General features: G+C 47.1%; 1 protein-coding gene across 1 annotated transcript in view; it reads right to left on the bottom strand.

The window, feature by feature from the left end:
• Nucleotides 1–7,086: 7,086 nt before the first annotated feature.
• LOC147709059 (prolyl-tRNA synthetase associated domain-containing protein 1-like) overlaps nt 7,087–19,250 on the bottom strand; it is a 39,863-nt gene continuing 27,699 nt past the window's right edge. Inside the window, exon 2 of the mRNA XM_086927665.1 lies at nt 7,087–7,750. Coding sequence (XP_086783791.1) covers nt 7,322–7,750 — 429 coding nt within the window. The 3' untranslated portion in view covers nt 7,087–7,321. The remainder of the gene's footprint in view (nt 7,751–19,250) is intronic.

The raw sequence follows: 19,250 nt of genomic DNA, 5'->3' as shown, positions 1-19,250 counted from the left end.
CCACCACCTTCTGCAAAAGCACAAGACACTTGCTACAACAGTGTCCCTCTTCTTTACAATACACACACTGATTTGGCCCTAAAGGCGTGGTATTTGGCAGCCTGCTAGTGTGTGGAAGCTGTCGGGCCGAACCACCACGTCCTCTACCATTACCCCTAGAAGCCTGCTGCAACAACACCTTCGTGCTTCAAATCCTTGTGCTTCTTCTCCATTCTCTCCTGAACCTAATTTTCCCTGTGTTCGTAATACTGCGCCAAATTCAAAATAACAGAAGGGAAAGATGTGGACAAGGTGCTCTCTGAAGCCTGCACTTGAGTCGCAATCTCAGGAAGCAAATTGGAGACAAATCTATTATCAATCGAACATCACCTTCGATCGACAAATCCTGTCCACTATAATCTAGAAACACATCTTCAAACTGAGTGAAAAAATCAGACACATTCTCATCTTTCTTCTAACGACAAGCAGATAACTTGTCCTAATCAACTTTTCGCAGAAGAATAAGAGAATGCATATACGTAATAATACGGCCAGGCAAAGCAAGTATCTCTGGTCTAGGTTTATCACCTGGCTTCTGTTCCTGATCCCATATTTTAATTTGATCCCAGGTACCACCTAATTCTGCAGCATGATCCTGTGTCGGTACTTGTCTCCAAATATCAACCGGAACTAGTAAGCCAAAGAACATTTCAATATCTGCATGTGTCATGACAGTGGAGGAGGCGGCTTCAGTCAATTCTTCATAATAAGCAGCTGGATTCTTCCTAGGATCAGGTCACTTAGTCTTAAGATGAAAGACTTCACTCATTTTCCATGGAGTATAAACTCATTGTTCTTGGAAACGGGCTGCTGCTCCTCGTCTAGTAACAACATTGTGCTGATCCCTTAGCTCCCGTATCTCAGGGTGATAGATAGGATGAACCTCTCGCATTGGAAACTGAGATTCCAGGGTGGGGCTTTTCTCAAGCAGTCTACCCCGATAAGCAACCAACGTCGCAACATTACCAAAAACTTGACCAGGTGCCATATCAGTAACATATACATGATCCTTAATATCATACAAAATCTGTGGTGCTGCATCGTTGAAACACTGCTCCCAAAGACCGATCAAAGTAGCAGACATATGCTTAAGGGCATGCTGTTGTAAAAAAGGCTCATAATCTTTTATCACACTCCACACATCTTCCACACCATAAATGTGGTTTAGGGCCCACTGCGCAGCCTGATTAGCCACTACCTTTACTCTGCATCTCCCATCGCTGATCGCACATACAGACCTATTGCTCTTTAAACTTTGTCCAGTCTCTATCCTAAAATCCACATACTGTTGGTCGCACTACTCGGTAATGTCAGGGGATGGAAGAACATAGTGTGAGTAGCAACAGAAGTAGCAGGAACTAACATTTCTGCCAGCTGCGTTGCAGGTGTAAGAGCTGGCGAAAGGGCGCCAAAGCAATAGGTGTTGTAGGAGTACTAACAGTCATAGTTGCCACAAACGGTGAGGACAAAGAAAGGACCGGAGGTGCAGTGGCCAAGGCAGTCCGATTTACAGTAAGAGAAGCAGAAACAGCAGAGACAGAAGAACCTTGTAGCTGGGGCTGTGTGGAAAAAGCAGGATATATCCTCTGCGGGGCATATGGGGTGGGGTTCTAGTATCTAACAATTGCTCCACAAACATATCATTTTCTTCTTGGGTCACGTAAGATTTATCAATATTCAATCGAAACCTCCTTTCTTCACGTTCAATCCCCATCTTGTTTCTCTCTATCATGTGCTACAGCTTTCTGAGTCAATGTTTGCATTCTCCCCTTCGGGCCTCTTTCTCTGCTTTCATTCGCATCTGTTTAGCCTCCTTTTGCCACGTTCGAAGAGAATCAAACATAGACTGTCTACATCTTTTCGCAGAACAATCTCAAGGGGTAGAGGGGGAAGGTAATAGGTAAGGCAGCCCCCCACTCATACAGTATTCAAACAATTGAGGCCTCACCTATATGCAACCGCATCCATGTATAGGACCAGGAGACAAGGACTGACTATCAGTATCACTTCTCAGGATGTGTCTAGTAACATTAATCCTTAGGTCAAGATGCGGACTACTTCAATGTAAAATCACACAGGACCACATACAATTCACCCCAGAAAAGGTGTGAAAAATAGAGAGAGTACCTCACGGTAGAACAACCCGAGGGGGTTCCCGGTTAGCAATTGCCGGTATACCCACTTCTCATCATTGGCCACTCTCTCTATGTGAAAAGACAAAGGTGCACTAGATAAAGTAATCGTGCAAACGTGAGAATAGTGGTGAAAAACACAAATAGTGACAAACGTATAAACAATGACACCAAATTGTTGTGTACATAAACAAACAAACGAACCCCTACATGGATGCGGTTGCATATAGGGGAGGCCTCAATTGTTTGAATACTTCTTTTCGCAAACAACTTCTACTGTAAAAACCCAATTTTTTGTTCATAAAGGGGCCCGTCAACAGCACTGCAACTTGGCATTGTCCCTACGTATATTTGTGCCATAGCGTACTAAACATAGAAGGGACAGGCCATGCTTCACATACACATCAAAGTTCGGAGTGCCTTCTGGAGGCACTGGCTGACTTTCCAATCGAGCATCTGTAGAGCAACAACGACAAAAAAAAAAAGAATCTGCTAATTCCAGGCATTTTCAAAAGTGAGCCAAATTTGTTATGTTGCCTGGCAAAGTGTACACAAACACTTTGTCCCAAATTCGGTCCTCAACCTGTGCCAAATACAAACTAAAATGTTACCATATCCAAAGAACCAAAACAAACTCACCTGGTTCACACAGGTCAAATTAATTTATTCTCCACTGCCGACTCTTTGGACCAAATGGTCAGATCCAAGGGTTTTGCCGTTCAGGACTCCAGTCAGGATGACCGCCGGGCGAGGCACCATCTGGCGGGACAGAAGGGGCAGCTGCGAGTTTAGGAACTCTTCTCGTGTAGGGATCCCTGGTCCGTCCGTCCGACGGCTGCCTCGACTTCTCCACCCGTCGTCCGGAGGGGATGGGCCACTCGCCCGATGGAGTACCTGTTCGGGTGCCAACTAATGGAAGTGACCAGATTAGGGCCACCCGGGTCACTCGCGATCACCTCTCAGCCTTCCATACAAATGAAGAGTCAGTCATACAGTAGAGAATACAAACAAAGTATATTTATTCACATCCACTCAAGCGGAGCCCAGTCTCTGTGGATTGCTGCAGAGGGACCGACATCAGCAAACATGGTGATACATTATGTACCATTCAGAACCAATAAAGGCACGCCAAGACTGGAAATTTCCAAATGGAGGCAGCTACACAAAGAAGGTACAGAAGTAAAAGTTTTGATCCTGAGATCGGGCACACACACTATCTTTATCCAAAGGTTGTTCTGCCTGTGCCCTCAGCTGTACTAGGGGGAGCAGGCCTCTTATCTAGTGAGAAAGGTATGCGCTACTAAGAACAGTGCATCCATTAGTACAGCGTTGGAGAAAACTAAAACTACCAAATATGCTTCTCACCGAGAGATTGATCATGGGTCAAAATGGCTGCCAAACATAAAATGGTGCCGCAAATGCTAACTTATGTAGAACAATATATAAACAACACAGCTAGGATATTTTAATTCTAACAACATAATTAAGCCCCCAACCATAGCAATTTCACATAAGGGTCTCGTTCAGGATCCCCTTTAGACAAGGAGCCAGTCGGCCCTTGTCCTCTGAACAATTTTGCAGATACCTCACCGGGGGAATGAATACTCCAGGTTGCTCCCTTCTCTTCTGTCACTGAGTCCCGATAAAGTCCAGCTGTTGAAGCTCTAACTGGATCCTCTCCCCTTTGTCAGATTGAAATGTCGATATTTTGCAAACCCTGGATTTGACTTTTCCTCCATAAAAGGGGCAACTATGATTGAATCTGTTACCCCTATGAAATGGGAGCACATTTATAATGTACAAATAAATGAAACAGACCAGGCGTATATGTAATGGCTATGCTATACGTATGACTTCCTCTTTTCATGCGCTAATCAAATTTCCTACAGGGGCACTCTTTTTGAGCACTTTCTCACTCATGTCTTTCTTTCGGGAGCAACCATATGTAAATAATGTAATGACACGGTCAAGCTGCATATAAAAACTCATGCATTTATTTCTTTATTTTGATGCGTATTGGTAATATTGTATACTCTCTTGCTTATTGATAGAAGTAATTGCTTACCCTCTACCTCACGACTTAGGAGGTGGAAATTAGAATAAGTTAATTAGTTTAGTCTTATCTTTTCTGTTGGTCTATCCAATTGGAACACTGTTGTTGTGTATTACCTAGACAGGTCTAGGCAGTGAAATCTAGATTTCAGTATGTTGAAACACCAATCAATTATGCCATGCGTCCTACTCTAAGCTTCTTCTAATAGGGTTTTTTTTTACAGGCTTAAATGTTCCTAATGGAGCAGGGTCAAGACTGATTTGCATATAGCTGTGTCCAAACTGAGGTAATGTGGTGTGCAAAATAACAATGGATTGGGATGCGACCACGAGTGATTACCATTGGCTGAGATTAGTTAAACCATTCCATCAATCACTGTTTTGTATACTTGTTAAACGTTCCGACAAGCCATACATCAGGCATATGGTCATAAAAGTACAAATATGTTCAAAATTACAGAAAGAAAATACAATAGGCAACCTGTCCTAAGAGGGCCTGACAAGGGTTCCCACAGGATGAATAGTCTACCCTCAGAGTTTGTTATAGGAATTAAACAATACCGAAACCCTTGCCTTATGGGGTAATCAGTGAGGTTTTATGAAATAAAATACCCTACTTCAGACTTTAACCCACTGCCATAACAGTCCGTCCTTAAATCCTGTTGGCTCACACATAAGCTATTCTCAATAAATATGTCAAACACACTCCCTTAATAGCTACTTTTCAAAATAAACTTATCAGTCCTATAGCCTGGATCAATAGTTTGTTGCCAAACCCAACTCAGTCCAGCTGTGTTAAGCATCAGCTTTCCCCCCAGGTGCTCTTTTCCTATAGAAACACACTTTGCCCCAGTCAACTGACAGTTGTAGCTGGTGGTCTCTGAAATTCTTGGGGTGTAATACATGCCAGTAATGTTAAACAAGCAAATAAAACAAGACTGACATAATCTAGGAGGGTTTGAGGGTTCTCTCTACCTCCTGAAAAGAGTTCCTTTTATTTGAGGCTCATCAAGAGAGGCATTTGGGCACTGCCCTGCCACCTATTAGCCGCCAGATATGCCCCTACTGCACACTTCTATTTATATTTAGCAGTGTTCATGAAAACACAACATACTTTAGGCTGTATGCTACTGGTGTTTACATTTCTTTTAATATAGTTGTTCATTAAAAAACAAATATTCCACTTTCTACTCAGTGGACCGATGTATTTAGAGGCCTTCTGAAACCTGGCAGGTTTTTACAATGTCAGTGAACCCCTACAGGATGAGAAGATGATATAGAATTTCTTTCTCCAAGCTTAGGTTCTATCTTCAGGACCAGCGGTTCTCGTACTTCCTGAACTGCATTTATTGCGAAATTACTTGAGGAAATCTATTGCATATTAAACAAAGCACCCAACTCTTATTCTTTGAAAATTCTCCCCAGATTACTAGCACTTCTTTAGATTCTGTGCTTGTTAAATCCTTTTTTTTAATTCCACACAAAGTTGATCCATATTGCTCACCTATCTCCAAGATCACTTACCCACCCACGAAATCACACTTTAAGAAAGTTAATGCACTCTCTGTTCACCCACTAGGTAAAATTGCACAGTTGCGAATGTTTGAATAACATGCATTATTTCATTCTGTATCTCTCACTCTACAAACGAAACAATTTTCTTCAGCTTTTTTTCGAAAGGGTGTAGATGCCTCTTTGTGTGATTCCCATTCTTCCTTGGTACACCTTCTCCCCTACTCTTCTCAGCAATATTTAGGGTGTCAATATCTAGCAAGGTCTCTGTCATGCAACAGATGTGCAACTTCTTCGTTCACCTCTTTCTCAAAGTATGCTACTTAATGGCTTGTCATGAGAATGCGGCTCGTCAGTCCAACAGGATATGAGCAACGCTGGGCCCTCATGCCCTAATTTACATAGCTTTGTTTCTCTTATGCCTCCAGAACGGTCCTAAAACGTGATTTCTGGCTATTACTAAATTTATTTTTCATATTCGCAGAGTAATGTGTCCTAGGGCTTGTTGACTTTTCTATGTCCACTTACCATGTCTCATTATGCTTACGACTGTAGGGTTTCCACGTTTCTTTCTCTATCTTCAACCCTGAATCTGGGAACCACTGGTGTCATGAAGGGTCCATTTCAGTGGCGTATGGCTTCTTCAGGCTTCAGTTTTACCTGGTGAACTTTGAGACCAAATCCAAACTCCTACCTTTCATGGTACTACAGCAACTTAATTTTGTCTAATTTCTGTCTTCCTCTGTGCCCAGCAAGAGGACTGCCGTGGCATCCATGACCACGGGTAACTCCCACTAACTTGGCTGTTTCCGAATGTGGTTACTGTGGCCAGACACCTGGCCACCTTGCTAGCACCACAGACCCTCATCAGCTTCACGCTACACAGGCACTCTAGGAATCATGTCTTAATGCTGGGTCTTTGAGCACCCAACCAAGCCTCTTAGCTCTCCACCTGGAGTGCTCTCTTCCTGCTACAATTTACTAACCTCAGATGCTCATGAGCAGAAAAAGAGGGGTATTCGGGTACCTGTTGGCTTTTCTCGATGACCTACACTATGTGCCTAGGTTCAGCATAGGAATCAGATGGCTGGATGGAGAACCACTGATTTCATAAAACAGGTTTTCGTGTCAGGTCGTAAGGACCTTGTATTTAAATAGCAATACCCTTGACTAACAGCTTCCTCATCTCCTGTAACATCTGCTTAGAAGAAATGCATTTCTTCAGTGACGTATATGAGTTTAAGCACTGTACCAGTAAGTTATTTGGATGACATATGCATGATAAAAGGTTAAAACAATTTGCCAAGGAGTAAGTAAAAAGACACACAGAAACACATTTAAACAATGAATATTAAGAGTTAAAAAACACTAGAACATTTAATGGCCATATCGTTTCTTGCAATTTATTCCAAGGGCTAGAATTGTTAAAATTGTTTCTAGGGCCAGTATATATGCAATGGGTATTGTGTTGCATCCATGACATGGCAAGGATGCACCGCATATCAGAATCCCATCATGCTGTAATAATGTTTTATATCTATTTCTTCACAGTGATTCTCAATGTATTTACTGCCCGAGTACTTAAATTAATCATCAAATTTGATCATTATAGGTTCATGCCCAGTTTTCTTCACAAAAGTCAAAAAGTCATCTGGCTTTAACCCCATGGTGGCGGAATTGGTCATTGGATGAAAGTACACTTTTTCATAGCCTCCTTCCAGAAAACGTGAATCCAGGACAAATTTCACATCTCCGTTATCACAGAATAGAGCCAGTGGTGTCGCGCAGCCTTGGCCCACTTTCAGTTTTTCTAACATTGTAGCTTCATCAGCAAACCGCAGATTTCCACTCCCAACGTTCAATTTTTTGGCAAGATCATTAAGGTTTATCTGTGTATCATGAAGAACTGTAACTAACCAGAGGCTTTTCTTCTTCTTGTCCTTTAGAAATAGATTTTTACTGTGAGCTCCACTCAAGTGCTGAACATGAGGCATCATTTCTTCAACTGTGAAAACCTACAAAATAAAATAAAAAATTACTGTTGCATTTCAGTAATCTGCAGCAGAAACCCTTTAATACAGAAATCATAAAGTACAGTTTAGGGAAGTGGTTGGCAGAGCAAGAAAAACATTTATGTGCAAAAAAAAAAAATATGGTTGTATATACCCTTTTAGATATCACTACAGACAATCAAATAATTCAATATATCTCAGGCATCTTTTGTAACAGCTTTTGGTCTACAACTTGGTTTCAGTTTGACCTATTCACTCCATTGTGTACGGACTCAAGGCCTGATTTAGTCTGGTGGTTTTTGACCACCAGGCTCACAGTGGCGATCCTACAGCCGCCATATTACGGGGTGGCTATTTGTAGCCTCCAGTGCTGCGCCTGGGAACCACTGTTCCTGGCAGTGGCACAGTGGACAGGGCTATTCAATATGCAAGGCTGGACTGCCATGGTCCAATGAGCATATTTCGAGTTTCCCCAACACCAGCCTTTTCATGACGGGCTCACCGCCATGAATAGGCTGGCGGTGGGGAAAAAAAGGGGGCCCTACAGGGCCCTCATGCCCCACCGCCATGGGTATGTATTCAGAGGGGCCCCCCTGTTTACATGAACACTGAGTTCCAGCAGTGCACGGACATCACAGGCTGTGCTGTTCTGGAACTTCCTTTGCGTTCCCATTGCGGTGCCTTTCAGGGCACCCCCGTGGGATTGGCAAAAGAAAAGCCTACCAGACTCGAGCTGTACTCGGAATCTGGCAGGCGGTCCCTGCTCAGCTTTGGCAATGCTGAGCTGGTGCAAAGCAGGAGCAGAACTGCCAACGTCATAATCGACCCCTTAGGGCCTGATTACCACTTTGGTAGTGTGGGAGTGAGACACCACACCACCTCCTCACTCCCACACCACCAAAGCCAACCATCTGCCAGATTAGAAGTTGTAATCCGGTTGGGTGGTCCTGTGCCTGCGGCGGCGGGCCCATAGCGATGTCCTTCAAAGGCTCACAAGAGAGCCATAAAAAGGTAGCGCCTTGGGTCCACCACAGCGTGTTCCAGCTCAACACGGACTGAAAATTTTATTTTTATTTATTTTCAAAAGTTTTATATAGCGCTGGCTAGACCTGGAGGTATTAGAGCGCTTTACATGAGGATGAGCATTGTTTCACAGCATAGTTACCGGTTACATAATTACAAGCTACACAGTTTCAGAGCATAGTTATAAGTTGCTGGAGAGTAGTTACATGTGTTAAAAACATATACATAAGGGAAAAAGCAGGCAAGGGGAGAGATTCGGGGGAGAGAGGATAGGAGCAGGGGTGGGGGGGTCAAGGAAACACAACCGGGAGACGAGGAAAAACAGTGTCCAACGTCCGGAGTGGAAATGGTGTCATTCCCACACCTCTGCTGTGTGTGGCTCCCTTTACGCTGTTGAGTCTCTCAGAGAGGTCTCCAAGACTCCAGGCCATAAATACTGGATCCTTACCCAACAAGGGGAGAGGGAGTGCTTTGGCAAGGGGCACCATTCCCACACCACCACTGTGTGTGGCTCACTTTACGCTGTGGACTCTCTAAGGGGGGTCTCAGATTCCAGGGAATAAATGCTGGATCCCTCCCCAAAAAGGGGAGAAAGGAGTGCTTTGGTAAAGGGCAAACAACATGGTGGTAACTTTAGGGATAATGATGTATTGCGTGGTAAAACAGTTTTAGAATGGAGGGGACAGTTCCAAAGTCTGCAGATTTGTGGGGCACCCCCTCGTTCCTGCCTTCAGCTCTCTTGGCGGGAGTGAATCTGAAGAGTAGTTGCGCATAGAGACCTAATTCTCATCCGACTTTAGTCCTTTAAAAAAAACCTACAGCGACATTTGCAGATTTGTTCTGTGCTTAAGCATCATGAGCTCAAAAATCGCTACAACACTATGCACAAACATACAATTTGTAGACTTCATCCCTTCAGTGGTGCTAGAACAACTTTCAGAAAGGAGAGTGATGACATCCTAGTTTACATCCAACTGTAGAATCCAATCACACTCTTTAGTGTCCCTGCAGCACCACTAGAAGCCCCTAGTTTTGGCTCTAGGCTTAAGGCAGTAAGCAGCAATATAATTTTTTTTAAACGTTCTATAAGGTCAACAGTTGCACAAAATGTTGTTGCTCATAAAATAGAATTCCAAAAGCTGAATCTTACATTGAACTCTTCTCTGAACATTGTATTGTCATCAGTCATTCGCCTTCTAACCTCCTCTTCCAATTTATCAACTGGCAGCGGTGGGTATTTCCTGTTGGTGCTTGGTGATCTGGCAAGCAGTGGCATACTTTGTGGTTCAGTGTCATCAGCTCGGCCTTTGGACCATCAGAAGGAATTGGAGTGGCTCCCAGCCTGTTTATATTTCTTGAACCTTTTAAACTAGTCTTAGGCTTCGGGCCGGTCCCACGCTGTGGCACCAATTATTGTGGCTGATTCTTTTCTCCCCTCACCAGGGCTCTTGATGCAGGCGCTGGAAGCTGGTACAGCATCACCCATAACCAGAGTAGGGGTCCACAAGCTGCCTCTGATCGCCGCGCCACTGCCTGTGCTGCTGTTGCGGGGCTCTGCAAAGTCCATGCTCTGCTGGAACTGTTGGTGCATGCAGACAGAGGGGCATACTATGTGCCCCCCTGTATGCATCCTTGGGCCCCGTAGAGGCCTCCTACGTTTCCTCACCACCTGAGAACCGCCATGAGACTGCTAATGGTGAGGAAGCCCGTAATATGCTTGGCGGTGGCACAACCAAGCATATTGTGGGCTCAAGACCACCGCACCAACACTAGGGATCATGGATCCCTGGCAATTGCGACAGTCTCATGGAGGTTCGATCTGCGTGCTCGTAATACAGCGGTCGAACCGCTTTTGTGCCAGTCTCCGACCACCACCTCACCTCCACTGAGAGATTAGTGGTCCTATGGACTGCCAAATTCATAATTAAGCCCTAATTTCAGTATCTTTAGCCAGACTCTTTACCTTCAGTGCATTTCATATAAACTTTGGGTTGAAAAGTCCAATCCAGTTTTGATCAACAGGCACACAGATATTTGTGCTTTTCAAGCAAATAGGATGCCAAAGTTCTGCAAACTTATCCATTTATCAATATCCTAGATTTCTATACACTACTACTCACCGGCATAAAACTTAATTCCGAACGCTGGGACAATATAATTTTAACTTTAAAAATTTATATATTATAGATGATGCTTTTCCTTATAGTTGCTGACAGTCTGAACTGGATTGTGTAATAGAAAAGCTAGAGAAAAATAACACTTTTTGCAAAGTCCACTTCTTCGGTTAGGCAATTATAGACCTGAATGGGGAATCGCAAGTCAAAACTTTATGTAAACTAGATATCTAACTGTTCAAGCCTCTCCACTCTCGTCCGTTCTGTAATTTCCATATTCAAGTACTATCAGGCTTGAATTGTTGATGGTTCAAGGTCTATGGTAAAAAGCAAAAAGGCCAAACAGATACGCATTTCTAGACCACCAAAAAAGTGTTAAGAACATAAAGTGAAGGCCAAAAGGCTACAACAAAGTAACAACATTCTTGCCATATTTCTTTTGTCTTAGATTTCCCCTTTATTTTTGCTTTTAGCAGAGTTTTGCGAGCACCCAAGAGGCCCCTCAACCTGCAAATATTGTGCTTCACATGGACACTCTTGGTGTGCTCAGAAATTGGCAGATCAGCCATTTAGTCCCTTGCCATTTATCCTAGAGTGAGAGCCCCCTTCTCTTCACAGTCCGTGCCTACTAGCAGTAATTATAGGTGTTGGGATACAAGGACTGCATCCAAGCGGGAAGCATACTGGCCTCCCCTTTTTAAAACAATGTCCAGTAGCTTCTAATAGATAGGATATGCTTTGTGTTTACCTATCTGTCTTTGGGAAATGTTTGAAAACATTTCCATTGGTTTTGCAATGATTGTGAACAATGTGGGCACCAGATGTAGTTCTTAATGGTGCACCTGTGATAGCGAACAACTTCGTATTTGTGAGAATGGAACTTGCAAGATGAAGGATTAAAGCTACTCTTAGGACATAAGGATAAGCCACCCTGCACTTCTTCTCTCTCCTGTTCCTTTATCTCCAGTACCAGTCTGTGGGACAACACAACACTTCACATCATAGCAGGTCTTTGGAGGTTGCACAAGGGCAGCTGCAAGAAGTCGGTGTCCCCACAAGGCAATATGGGACAAGGGATGTACTTCTCATACAGCCTTCAGAGGAGGAAAACTCTGCAGATCAAAAGTCTAGCTTACCAGTTTGGAGCAAAGATTGCACCAACTAATTGGCTGTTGCCCAAATGCTAAAAGTTAAAAATAGAAGTTCGTAAATTCTCTCCAGCTTAATCAACAATCACTTCTTCAACATCAGACCAGCACTGGACTCTGCTGGAGCCAAATTCTGCCTGTATCCTCTTTACTGGGAACAAGACTGAAGGCTGCCCTTCTATTGATTCTTAGTTACCCAACTGCGCAACGTGTTGTTGAGCCTCTGCGTGAAATCAGTCTGTTTGTTAATTCAGTGGATGCTAGCAATGTGAGCACAGAAATAGTACTCTGCCTTCCCTTGCAGTTTACTTTTTTCTCTTTCTAGCAAGACTTATTGTGTCAGGTTAAAACATGTGTCTTTATCGAATGCACTGTACTAACTTTATCGAAAATAAGTCTGCGCCATATAATAACAATATTTACAATAAATATGGTAGCGTGGGTAATTCTGGACAATTTTAATAGCAGCATTAACACGAGCATCACCCATCACGGGACGCAGCCAACACCAGACTACGAGAACCAGCATTCTTCTAGCGCTGATCAGCCCGTTTGAGGAGACCACCAGGGGACGAGCAGCTATAAGGAGAAACAACATGGCGAGTAAATGTTTGGCTGCGTGGATGCCGAGGCGACTTTCCCCGAAGAAGGTCAAGGTTTTGACCGAAATTCATCGGAACAACAGCGCCGTAACTGCAAACAGAAAATTAAATGTTTAAATATTGCCAGAACGAGTGCGACTCATCTTTGCCTCCGTGTGAGACATCCTGTGGACATATATATATACACACACACTTTTTAATGATTTAGAATTTTGTATTCCTTTTTAATAGTAATTTATAGTGTGAGTGGATTGTTGAGTTTATAGGGGGATAGGGTGAGAAGTAAATTAGATAATGATTAACTGAGAATTCCTTTTATTCAATTATATGATTGATATTTCAACTTTTTCTTCAAAGTGCAGTTAATTAAAACCATTACACCAGTCAAAGAAATTGCAATAAAATTACACTTGAGTAAAGGGTCTACAATCACATGCAGTATAGTCGCTCATTCATTTAAATTTAAAAAACCCTAAAATGCAATTTTAAAAAACTTCAAAGCAAGATCTTAGACATTAAGGGGCCTATTACGATGGAGGATTTTCCGCATCCTCCGGAAGCCACCGCCGGCCCGGAGGATGCGGAAATTCCTCTGCGGACCCACCAAAGACCCACCGCCACATTAGGATGGCTGGTGGGTCCTGGTTTCCGTCCGCAGCTTTTTCGCTTACAACCGCGGCTGAAAAGCTCTAATATGGTGACGGTGTCTCTCAGACACCGTCAGCCAGATTAGGATGGGCTGTGAAACATGCTTTTCCGCGGCGGCTTTTCCGCCGTGGAAAAGCATGTGTAACTTCACTGCGGGGGCCCGTTGCAGGCCCCCTGGGTGAAGGGGGGTTTGCACATGGGGGGTATGGTACCCCCCTGCGTTTGTATGCAGAAATCGGCAGGCACCGCACGGTGCCTGCCTCTTTCTGCATACAAATGCAATGTATGCTTTGTTACCATTGCGGCGGATGCAGCTTGAAGCCGCACCTGCCGCAATGGTAAAAATAGAGGATGTGACCGCCAGGGTGGCGGTCACATCCTAATTGCACAGGAGGGAACTCCGCAGGCCATGCAGAGGTTCCTTCCTACACTATGGTGACCGGACAGACTCGGGTCCGTCCGCCATCATAATATGCCCCTAAATGTGTATGTAAATTCAAATGTCGGTGCATACCATTAAAGTGCATTTTCAAAATACATCAAGGATGTTCATGGGTATTAATTATGATTGATATTTATTATGTAATTTTGATAATAATGATTTATTTTTGTTATATGTTATTTGCGGGCTGTTGGGTTTGTAAGAGTAAGTAGTAGGAATTGTAAAACTAACCTCTTTGCAGTTAACACTTTCCCTGATGTTTGGAGTGGGAAAAGTAAATTTTACAGCACAAAGCCCAACACTTTGCCTACTATTGCTCTTGCTGAAGTGGGAATAGTAAATTGTACCCCTACGATATCCAACACTCTCCCTACTGTTGCGCTGTTTGGAGAGGGAAAACTAAATGTCACCCCTTGAAAATCCAATGCTTCCTCTACTGTTGCAGAGACTGGAATGAGTATATGAAGTTTAACCCTGTCAAAATCCAATGATTTCCCCATTGTTGTGTTGTTTGGAGTGGGAACAGCAAATTGAGCCCGTGCAAACTCCAACACTTTCCCTACTATGGTGTAGAGTGGAGTAGGAATAGTAAATTTCACCTCTCCAAAGTCCAAAACATTTAGTCCCATTTCAATGACTGGTGTAGGAGTAGTAAATCTAACCCCCACCGAAGTCCATCACTTTCCCTACTGTTGCATGAACTAGAGTGGGAATAGTCTATTTAATATTCTTAGACTCCAATAGTATTCATAATATTGGTTCAATAGATTTCATAGCGTACTTTTTTATGTTTTATATTATTTGTTTTTATTCTGAGATTTTTTTTAATGTTTATAGTATTTTTTGTAAATATAGTTTGGGGATTTTTCAGTGTTAAACATTACATGTATTGCCAACATTAATATATTCATATTCAACAGTTAATATTTCTTATGGTTTTATTATTTATATATAAAACACACACATGTGTTTGCCTCACAGCTTTATCCGTATAGCTTTCTTTGGCACTCACTTACATGAACAAGGCTTCCTTTGAAGCCGAAACATGTTGTAGGTGAATAAACACCCTTGAACTTGGATTGCTTGGCATTTTCTGTGCGGCTGAGAGCGTACTTACTTGGAGTTGTTGCTGATTGATTACCGGCCTGCTCGGCCGGTGTGTACGCGACCTCCCACAGGGCCAACAGCAGATTTTGGGAGATATATATATATATATTTTTTTTTTTTTTCACTGAAAAAACATAGGTTTCACACCAGTTATAGTTAGGAATTAGCATTTAAAAAAACTATTAAATTCACTGAAAAACCAATAGGTTTCACACCAGTTATAGTTAGCTGGAAATTTTACTGACATAAAACCATAGAAATTCCAACGTTATAGTTCGTTGGACTCACTAGAACAAGCCCGCCTGCAATGCACTGCTGATGACGTCACATACTACATCACTCATGACATCGTCAGTGACATCACTCATGACATCACTGATGACACCAGCCAGTGAATGTGTGTCTTTCTTTAAAATTAATATGTTTAATATTTGTATTTGAAAAGGTTGATGGAAGAATAAATGGTTAAATAAGTGTGTAAATGGATGTTTTAAAAAAAAATGATTGGTTAACTGCTTTATCTGAAAGAGACACGTTAGTGATAGATTCCTTACCTTAGAATATCCCCAGGCGTCAGACTGGATCCGGAAAATCTTGCGTAGCAGTACCCTTGCGCGTCGGTAGGCGTCGTCTGCGGCTCCGCGTCCGTCGTCGGCGTCGTGGGCGCCGTGATGACGTCGTCGGAGTATATAGACGCCGCCTCCGCGTGCTGACGTCAGTTCTTCTTTTTTCCGCGCCAGCCAGCGCAGATCTGGAAAAAGCAGTTCCCTGGTCATTTTTTGACTAACTTTTTGGATCTTTTTGATCTCTTTCGAAGTCTTCACGACTCCGACGGTGCCGTTAGGGATGCCCGGCTTCAAGCACTGCGGCGGTTGCGAGCGACTCATGTCGGTTACGGACCCGCACCGACTGTGCCTGACGTGTTTGGGCGTCGACCATGACGACGAGGCCTGCTCCGACTGTCGGGCCCTCTCGAGGAAGGCCAGGCGGGAGCGGTCCCGCAGGCGACTCGAGATCCGCCAGTCGGCCCCGCGCCGAGTGAGGTCCCGGTCCCGGTCCCACGGGAGGTCGAGGGACAGGTCACGGGGCGGAGCCGTCACAGCTCCGGGAGTCGGCGCCACTCCTCCGGGTCCAAGTCGTCAGGTAAGAAGCATAAGAAGTCGAAGAGACGTCATCGCTCTTCCGACTCCCCCCGACGCTCGCGCGATGCGGCCGGGGGTTCGGGTGACACCGCCCACGCGGCTCCTCAGGAGTCGCGGGCGCCGCGTTCGGCTCCATACCCCCCGGTCCCTGGGCTGAACGCGACGCCGGGGGAGATAGAGCGTTTCCTCATGGCCATGAGGTCCCTTTCTTCCCCGACGGGTTCCACGGCGCCTTCGGGCCCAGTGAACCCGTCTGGGGGCCCTAGTGGGTCGGGTTCAACCCCGACGCCGTCGGGTGCTTCGGCCTCGACGCCGCCGACGTCTCCGACGCCGGCGCCACAGGGCTCTGCGATCCCGACGCCGCCGCTGCCCTCGGGCTCGGCGCCGCAGGGTTCGACGGTCCCGGCGTCGTCGGTGCCTTCGGGTCCGACGCCGCAGGGCGCCGTTCGGCCTTCGTCGGGCGATGGAGCGTCCCCGGTGGACCTTACGACCCCCCCGGGGTCGGTCCGTGTGGTGTCCCCGCCGGCGTCGGTCCCGGCCGACGCCGTCCCCAATTCCTCTTCTGTATGGGTTCCGGCGTCGGGACGGGGCCTGTCGGCGCCGATCTCGACGCCGGTCGGGGATTTCCATCCCTGTGACCCATCCTCATTCACTTACGACCCTGAGTCTCAGGAGATGGGGGAAGTGGAGGATTGGGAGGGGTCTGAGGACCCTCTGGCAAGGGAATGTCAGTCTAACATGGACTGGACAGGAGACCTTGGGGAGGCCAGTGGCCTGGACACCTCTCCAGACACTGGATTCGTCTCTCCTCCTTCCGTGGCTTCGGAGGAGGGCGCTACATATAGTGTGGTGTTGATGAGGGCTGCTCAGGCCTTGGACCTCGAGCTCCCCGTCGCGGCCGTGAGGACTAATCTCCTCACTGAGGTCCTTAAGCCGCAGTCAAGCTCCATGGAGCCAATGCTGCCGTTTAATGAGGCCTTGTCGGACGTTCTGTTGGGCACTTGGTCCAGGCCCGCTACAGGTTCGCCTGTAGATAGGAACGTGGCCAGACGCCACCGCCCGGCTCCGGGCGACCCATGTTTCCTGTCCACCCACCCCACCCCCGAGAGTCTGGTCATCCAGGCCTCTAACTCCCAGACCGCCTTCCCGTCAGCACCCCCTGATCGGGAATCCAAGAGGTACGAGGCCTTTGGCAAAAAAGTCTTCTCGTCCCTTAGTTGTGGACTGCGGTCTTCCAACACCGCATGCCTCTTGGGCCGTTACACCCATTCTATATGGGACACGGTGGCGGAAGTGCTGCCAGAGTGCCCGTTGGAGGTACGGGCCAAACTCGGCCGAGCCCTTGTGGAGGGTCGGGACGCAGCGAAGTATTCGATTAGGTGCGGACTGGACACCACTGACTCGCTGGGCAGAGCGATGGCTACGACGGTGGCGATTCGACGCCACGCCTGGCTTAGGTCCGCCAACTTCTCGGCTGATGTCCAGAATACTCTCATGGACATGCCGTTCGATGGCCGTCGCCTCTTTGGCGACAAGGCAGACCACGCGCTCGAGCGCTTTAAGGACTCCAGGGCTACGGCCAAGTCCTTGGGCCTCTCGGCCCCGCGCCAGCAAGTGGCTGCTTTTCGCTCCTTTCGTGGCCACGGAAGGGGCGTCCCCACACGTGCCGCCGGCCACTCGCCGCAAACTGTCGTCCAGCGCGGCGGCGGCCGTGGAAACCGCCGTGGAGGCGGTAGGGGAGGCAAGCGGAGCCAGTCCACACCTGCCCCCGCAGCATCCGCCTCTAAACCCTCCTAGTCCGTGCTTTCCGGCCCAGGTGACGCCAGTGGGAGGCAGGGTTCGCCATCACCACTCTCACTGGCGCACAGTCACTTCGGACAGGTGGGTGCTGCAGATCGTCCGAAGGGGCTACTCCCTCCCCTTCGAGTCGACCCCTCCAGCCATGCCACCGCAACACCACCGCGTGTCGGGGGATCACTTGCGGCTCCTGCGGGAGGAAGTTTCGGCCCTCTTGGCCAAGGGGGCCATCGAGCGCGTTCCTGGGCCAGAAGTAGGACGTGGTTGCTACTCCCACTACTTTCTGGTACCCAAGAAGGGCAAAGGGGGCCTACGCCCTATCTTGGACCTGAGGAACGTCAACGGCTTCCTCCGGAAGGAGCGGTTCAAAATGCTGACACTGGCTCAGGTCTTGGCTGCCCTAGACCCAGGAGACTGGATGGTAGCGTTGGACTTGCAGGATGCGTATTTCCACATCCCCGTCCTGCCGGCCCACCGGCGTTACCTGCGGTTCACGGTAGGCCTCGAGCACTTTCAGTTTACCGTGCTCCCCTTCGGCCTTACCAGCGCCCCACGGGTGTTCACGAAGGTGATGGCGGTGGTCGCAGCTCACCTGCGCAGGTTAGGGGTTTCAGTCTTCCCCTACCTAGACGACTGGTTGTTGAAGGCGGGCTCGCCCCAGGCAGTCGTCCACCACCTCCAGACTACGGCGGATCTCCTGCACAGGCTGGGATTTTCCATCAATGTGCCGAAGTCACACCTGTGCCCCTCTCAGAAGCTCCTTTTCATCGGAGCGGTTCTCGACTCGGCGCAGTTTCGGGTTTACCCGCCCGAACAGCGAGTCCGGGATATACAGGCCCTGATCCCGGTCTTCGGGCCGTTGTCCCGGGTTTCGGTCAGGTTGACGCTGAGGCTTCTGGGACTGATGGCCTCCTGCATCCTTCTGGTGCATCACGCACGGTGGCGGATGCGGGCTCTGCAGTGGGACCTGAAGTTTCAGTGGGCCCAGCACCGGGGCAACCTTTCCGACCACGTCCTGATCTCGGAGGGCACTGCGAGACAGCTGCAGTGGTGGCTCACGGACCGCGATTGGGTCAACGGCAGATCCCTCTCCCTTCCCCAACCGGAGCACGTAGTTGTGACGGACGCGTCCCTCCAGGGCTGGGGTGGCCACTTGGGAGAGGCGGAGATCAGAGGACTCTGGTCTCCGGCGGAGTCCCGGCTCCATATCAATCTGTTGGAGCTGCGGGCGATTCGTCTGGCACTGAAAGCATTCCTCCCGTCTGTCCGAGGGAGTGCAGTGCAGGTGTTCACGGACAACACCACCGCCATGTGGTACTGCAACAAACAGGGCGGTGTGGGGTCGTGGACCCTCTGCCAGGAGGCTCTGCGCCTCTGGCAATGGCTGGAACATCAGGGCGTGACTCTGGTGGTTCAACACCTGGCAGGTTCTCTGAACGCCAGGGCGGACGAACTCAGCCGTCGGTGCTCGATGGATCAC

Source organism: Lissotriton vulgaris, chromosome 6, assembly GCF_964263255.1.
Source record: "Lissotriton vulgaris chromosome 6, aLisVul1.2, whole genome shotgun sequence".
Classification (NCBI taxonomy): domain Eukaryota; kingdom Metazoa; phylum Chordata; class Amphibia; order Caudata; family Salamandridae; genus Lissotriton; species Lissotriton vulgaris.
The sequence above is the reverse complement of the archived record's forward strand: the minus strand, read 5'-3'. Positions and strand labels throughout refer to the sequence as shown.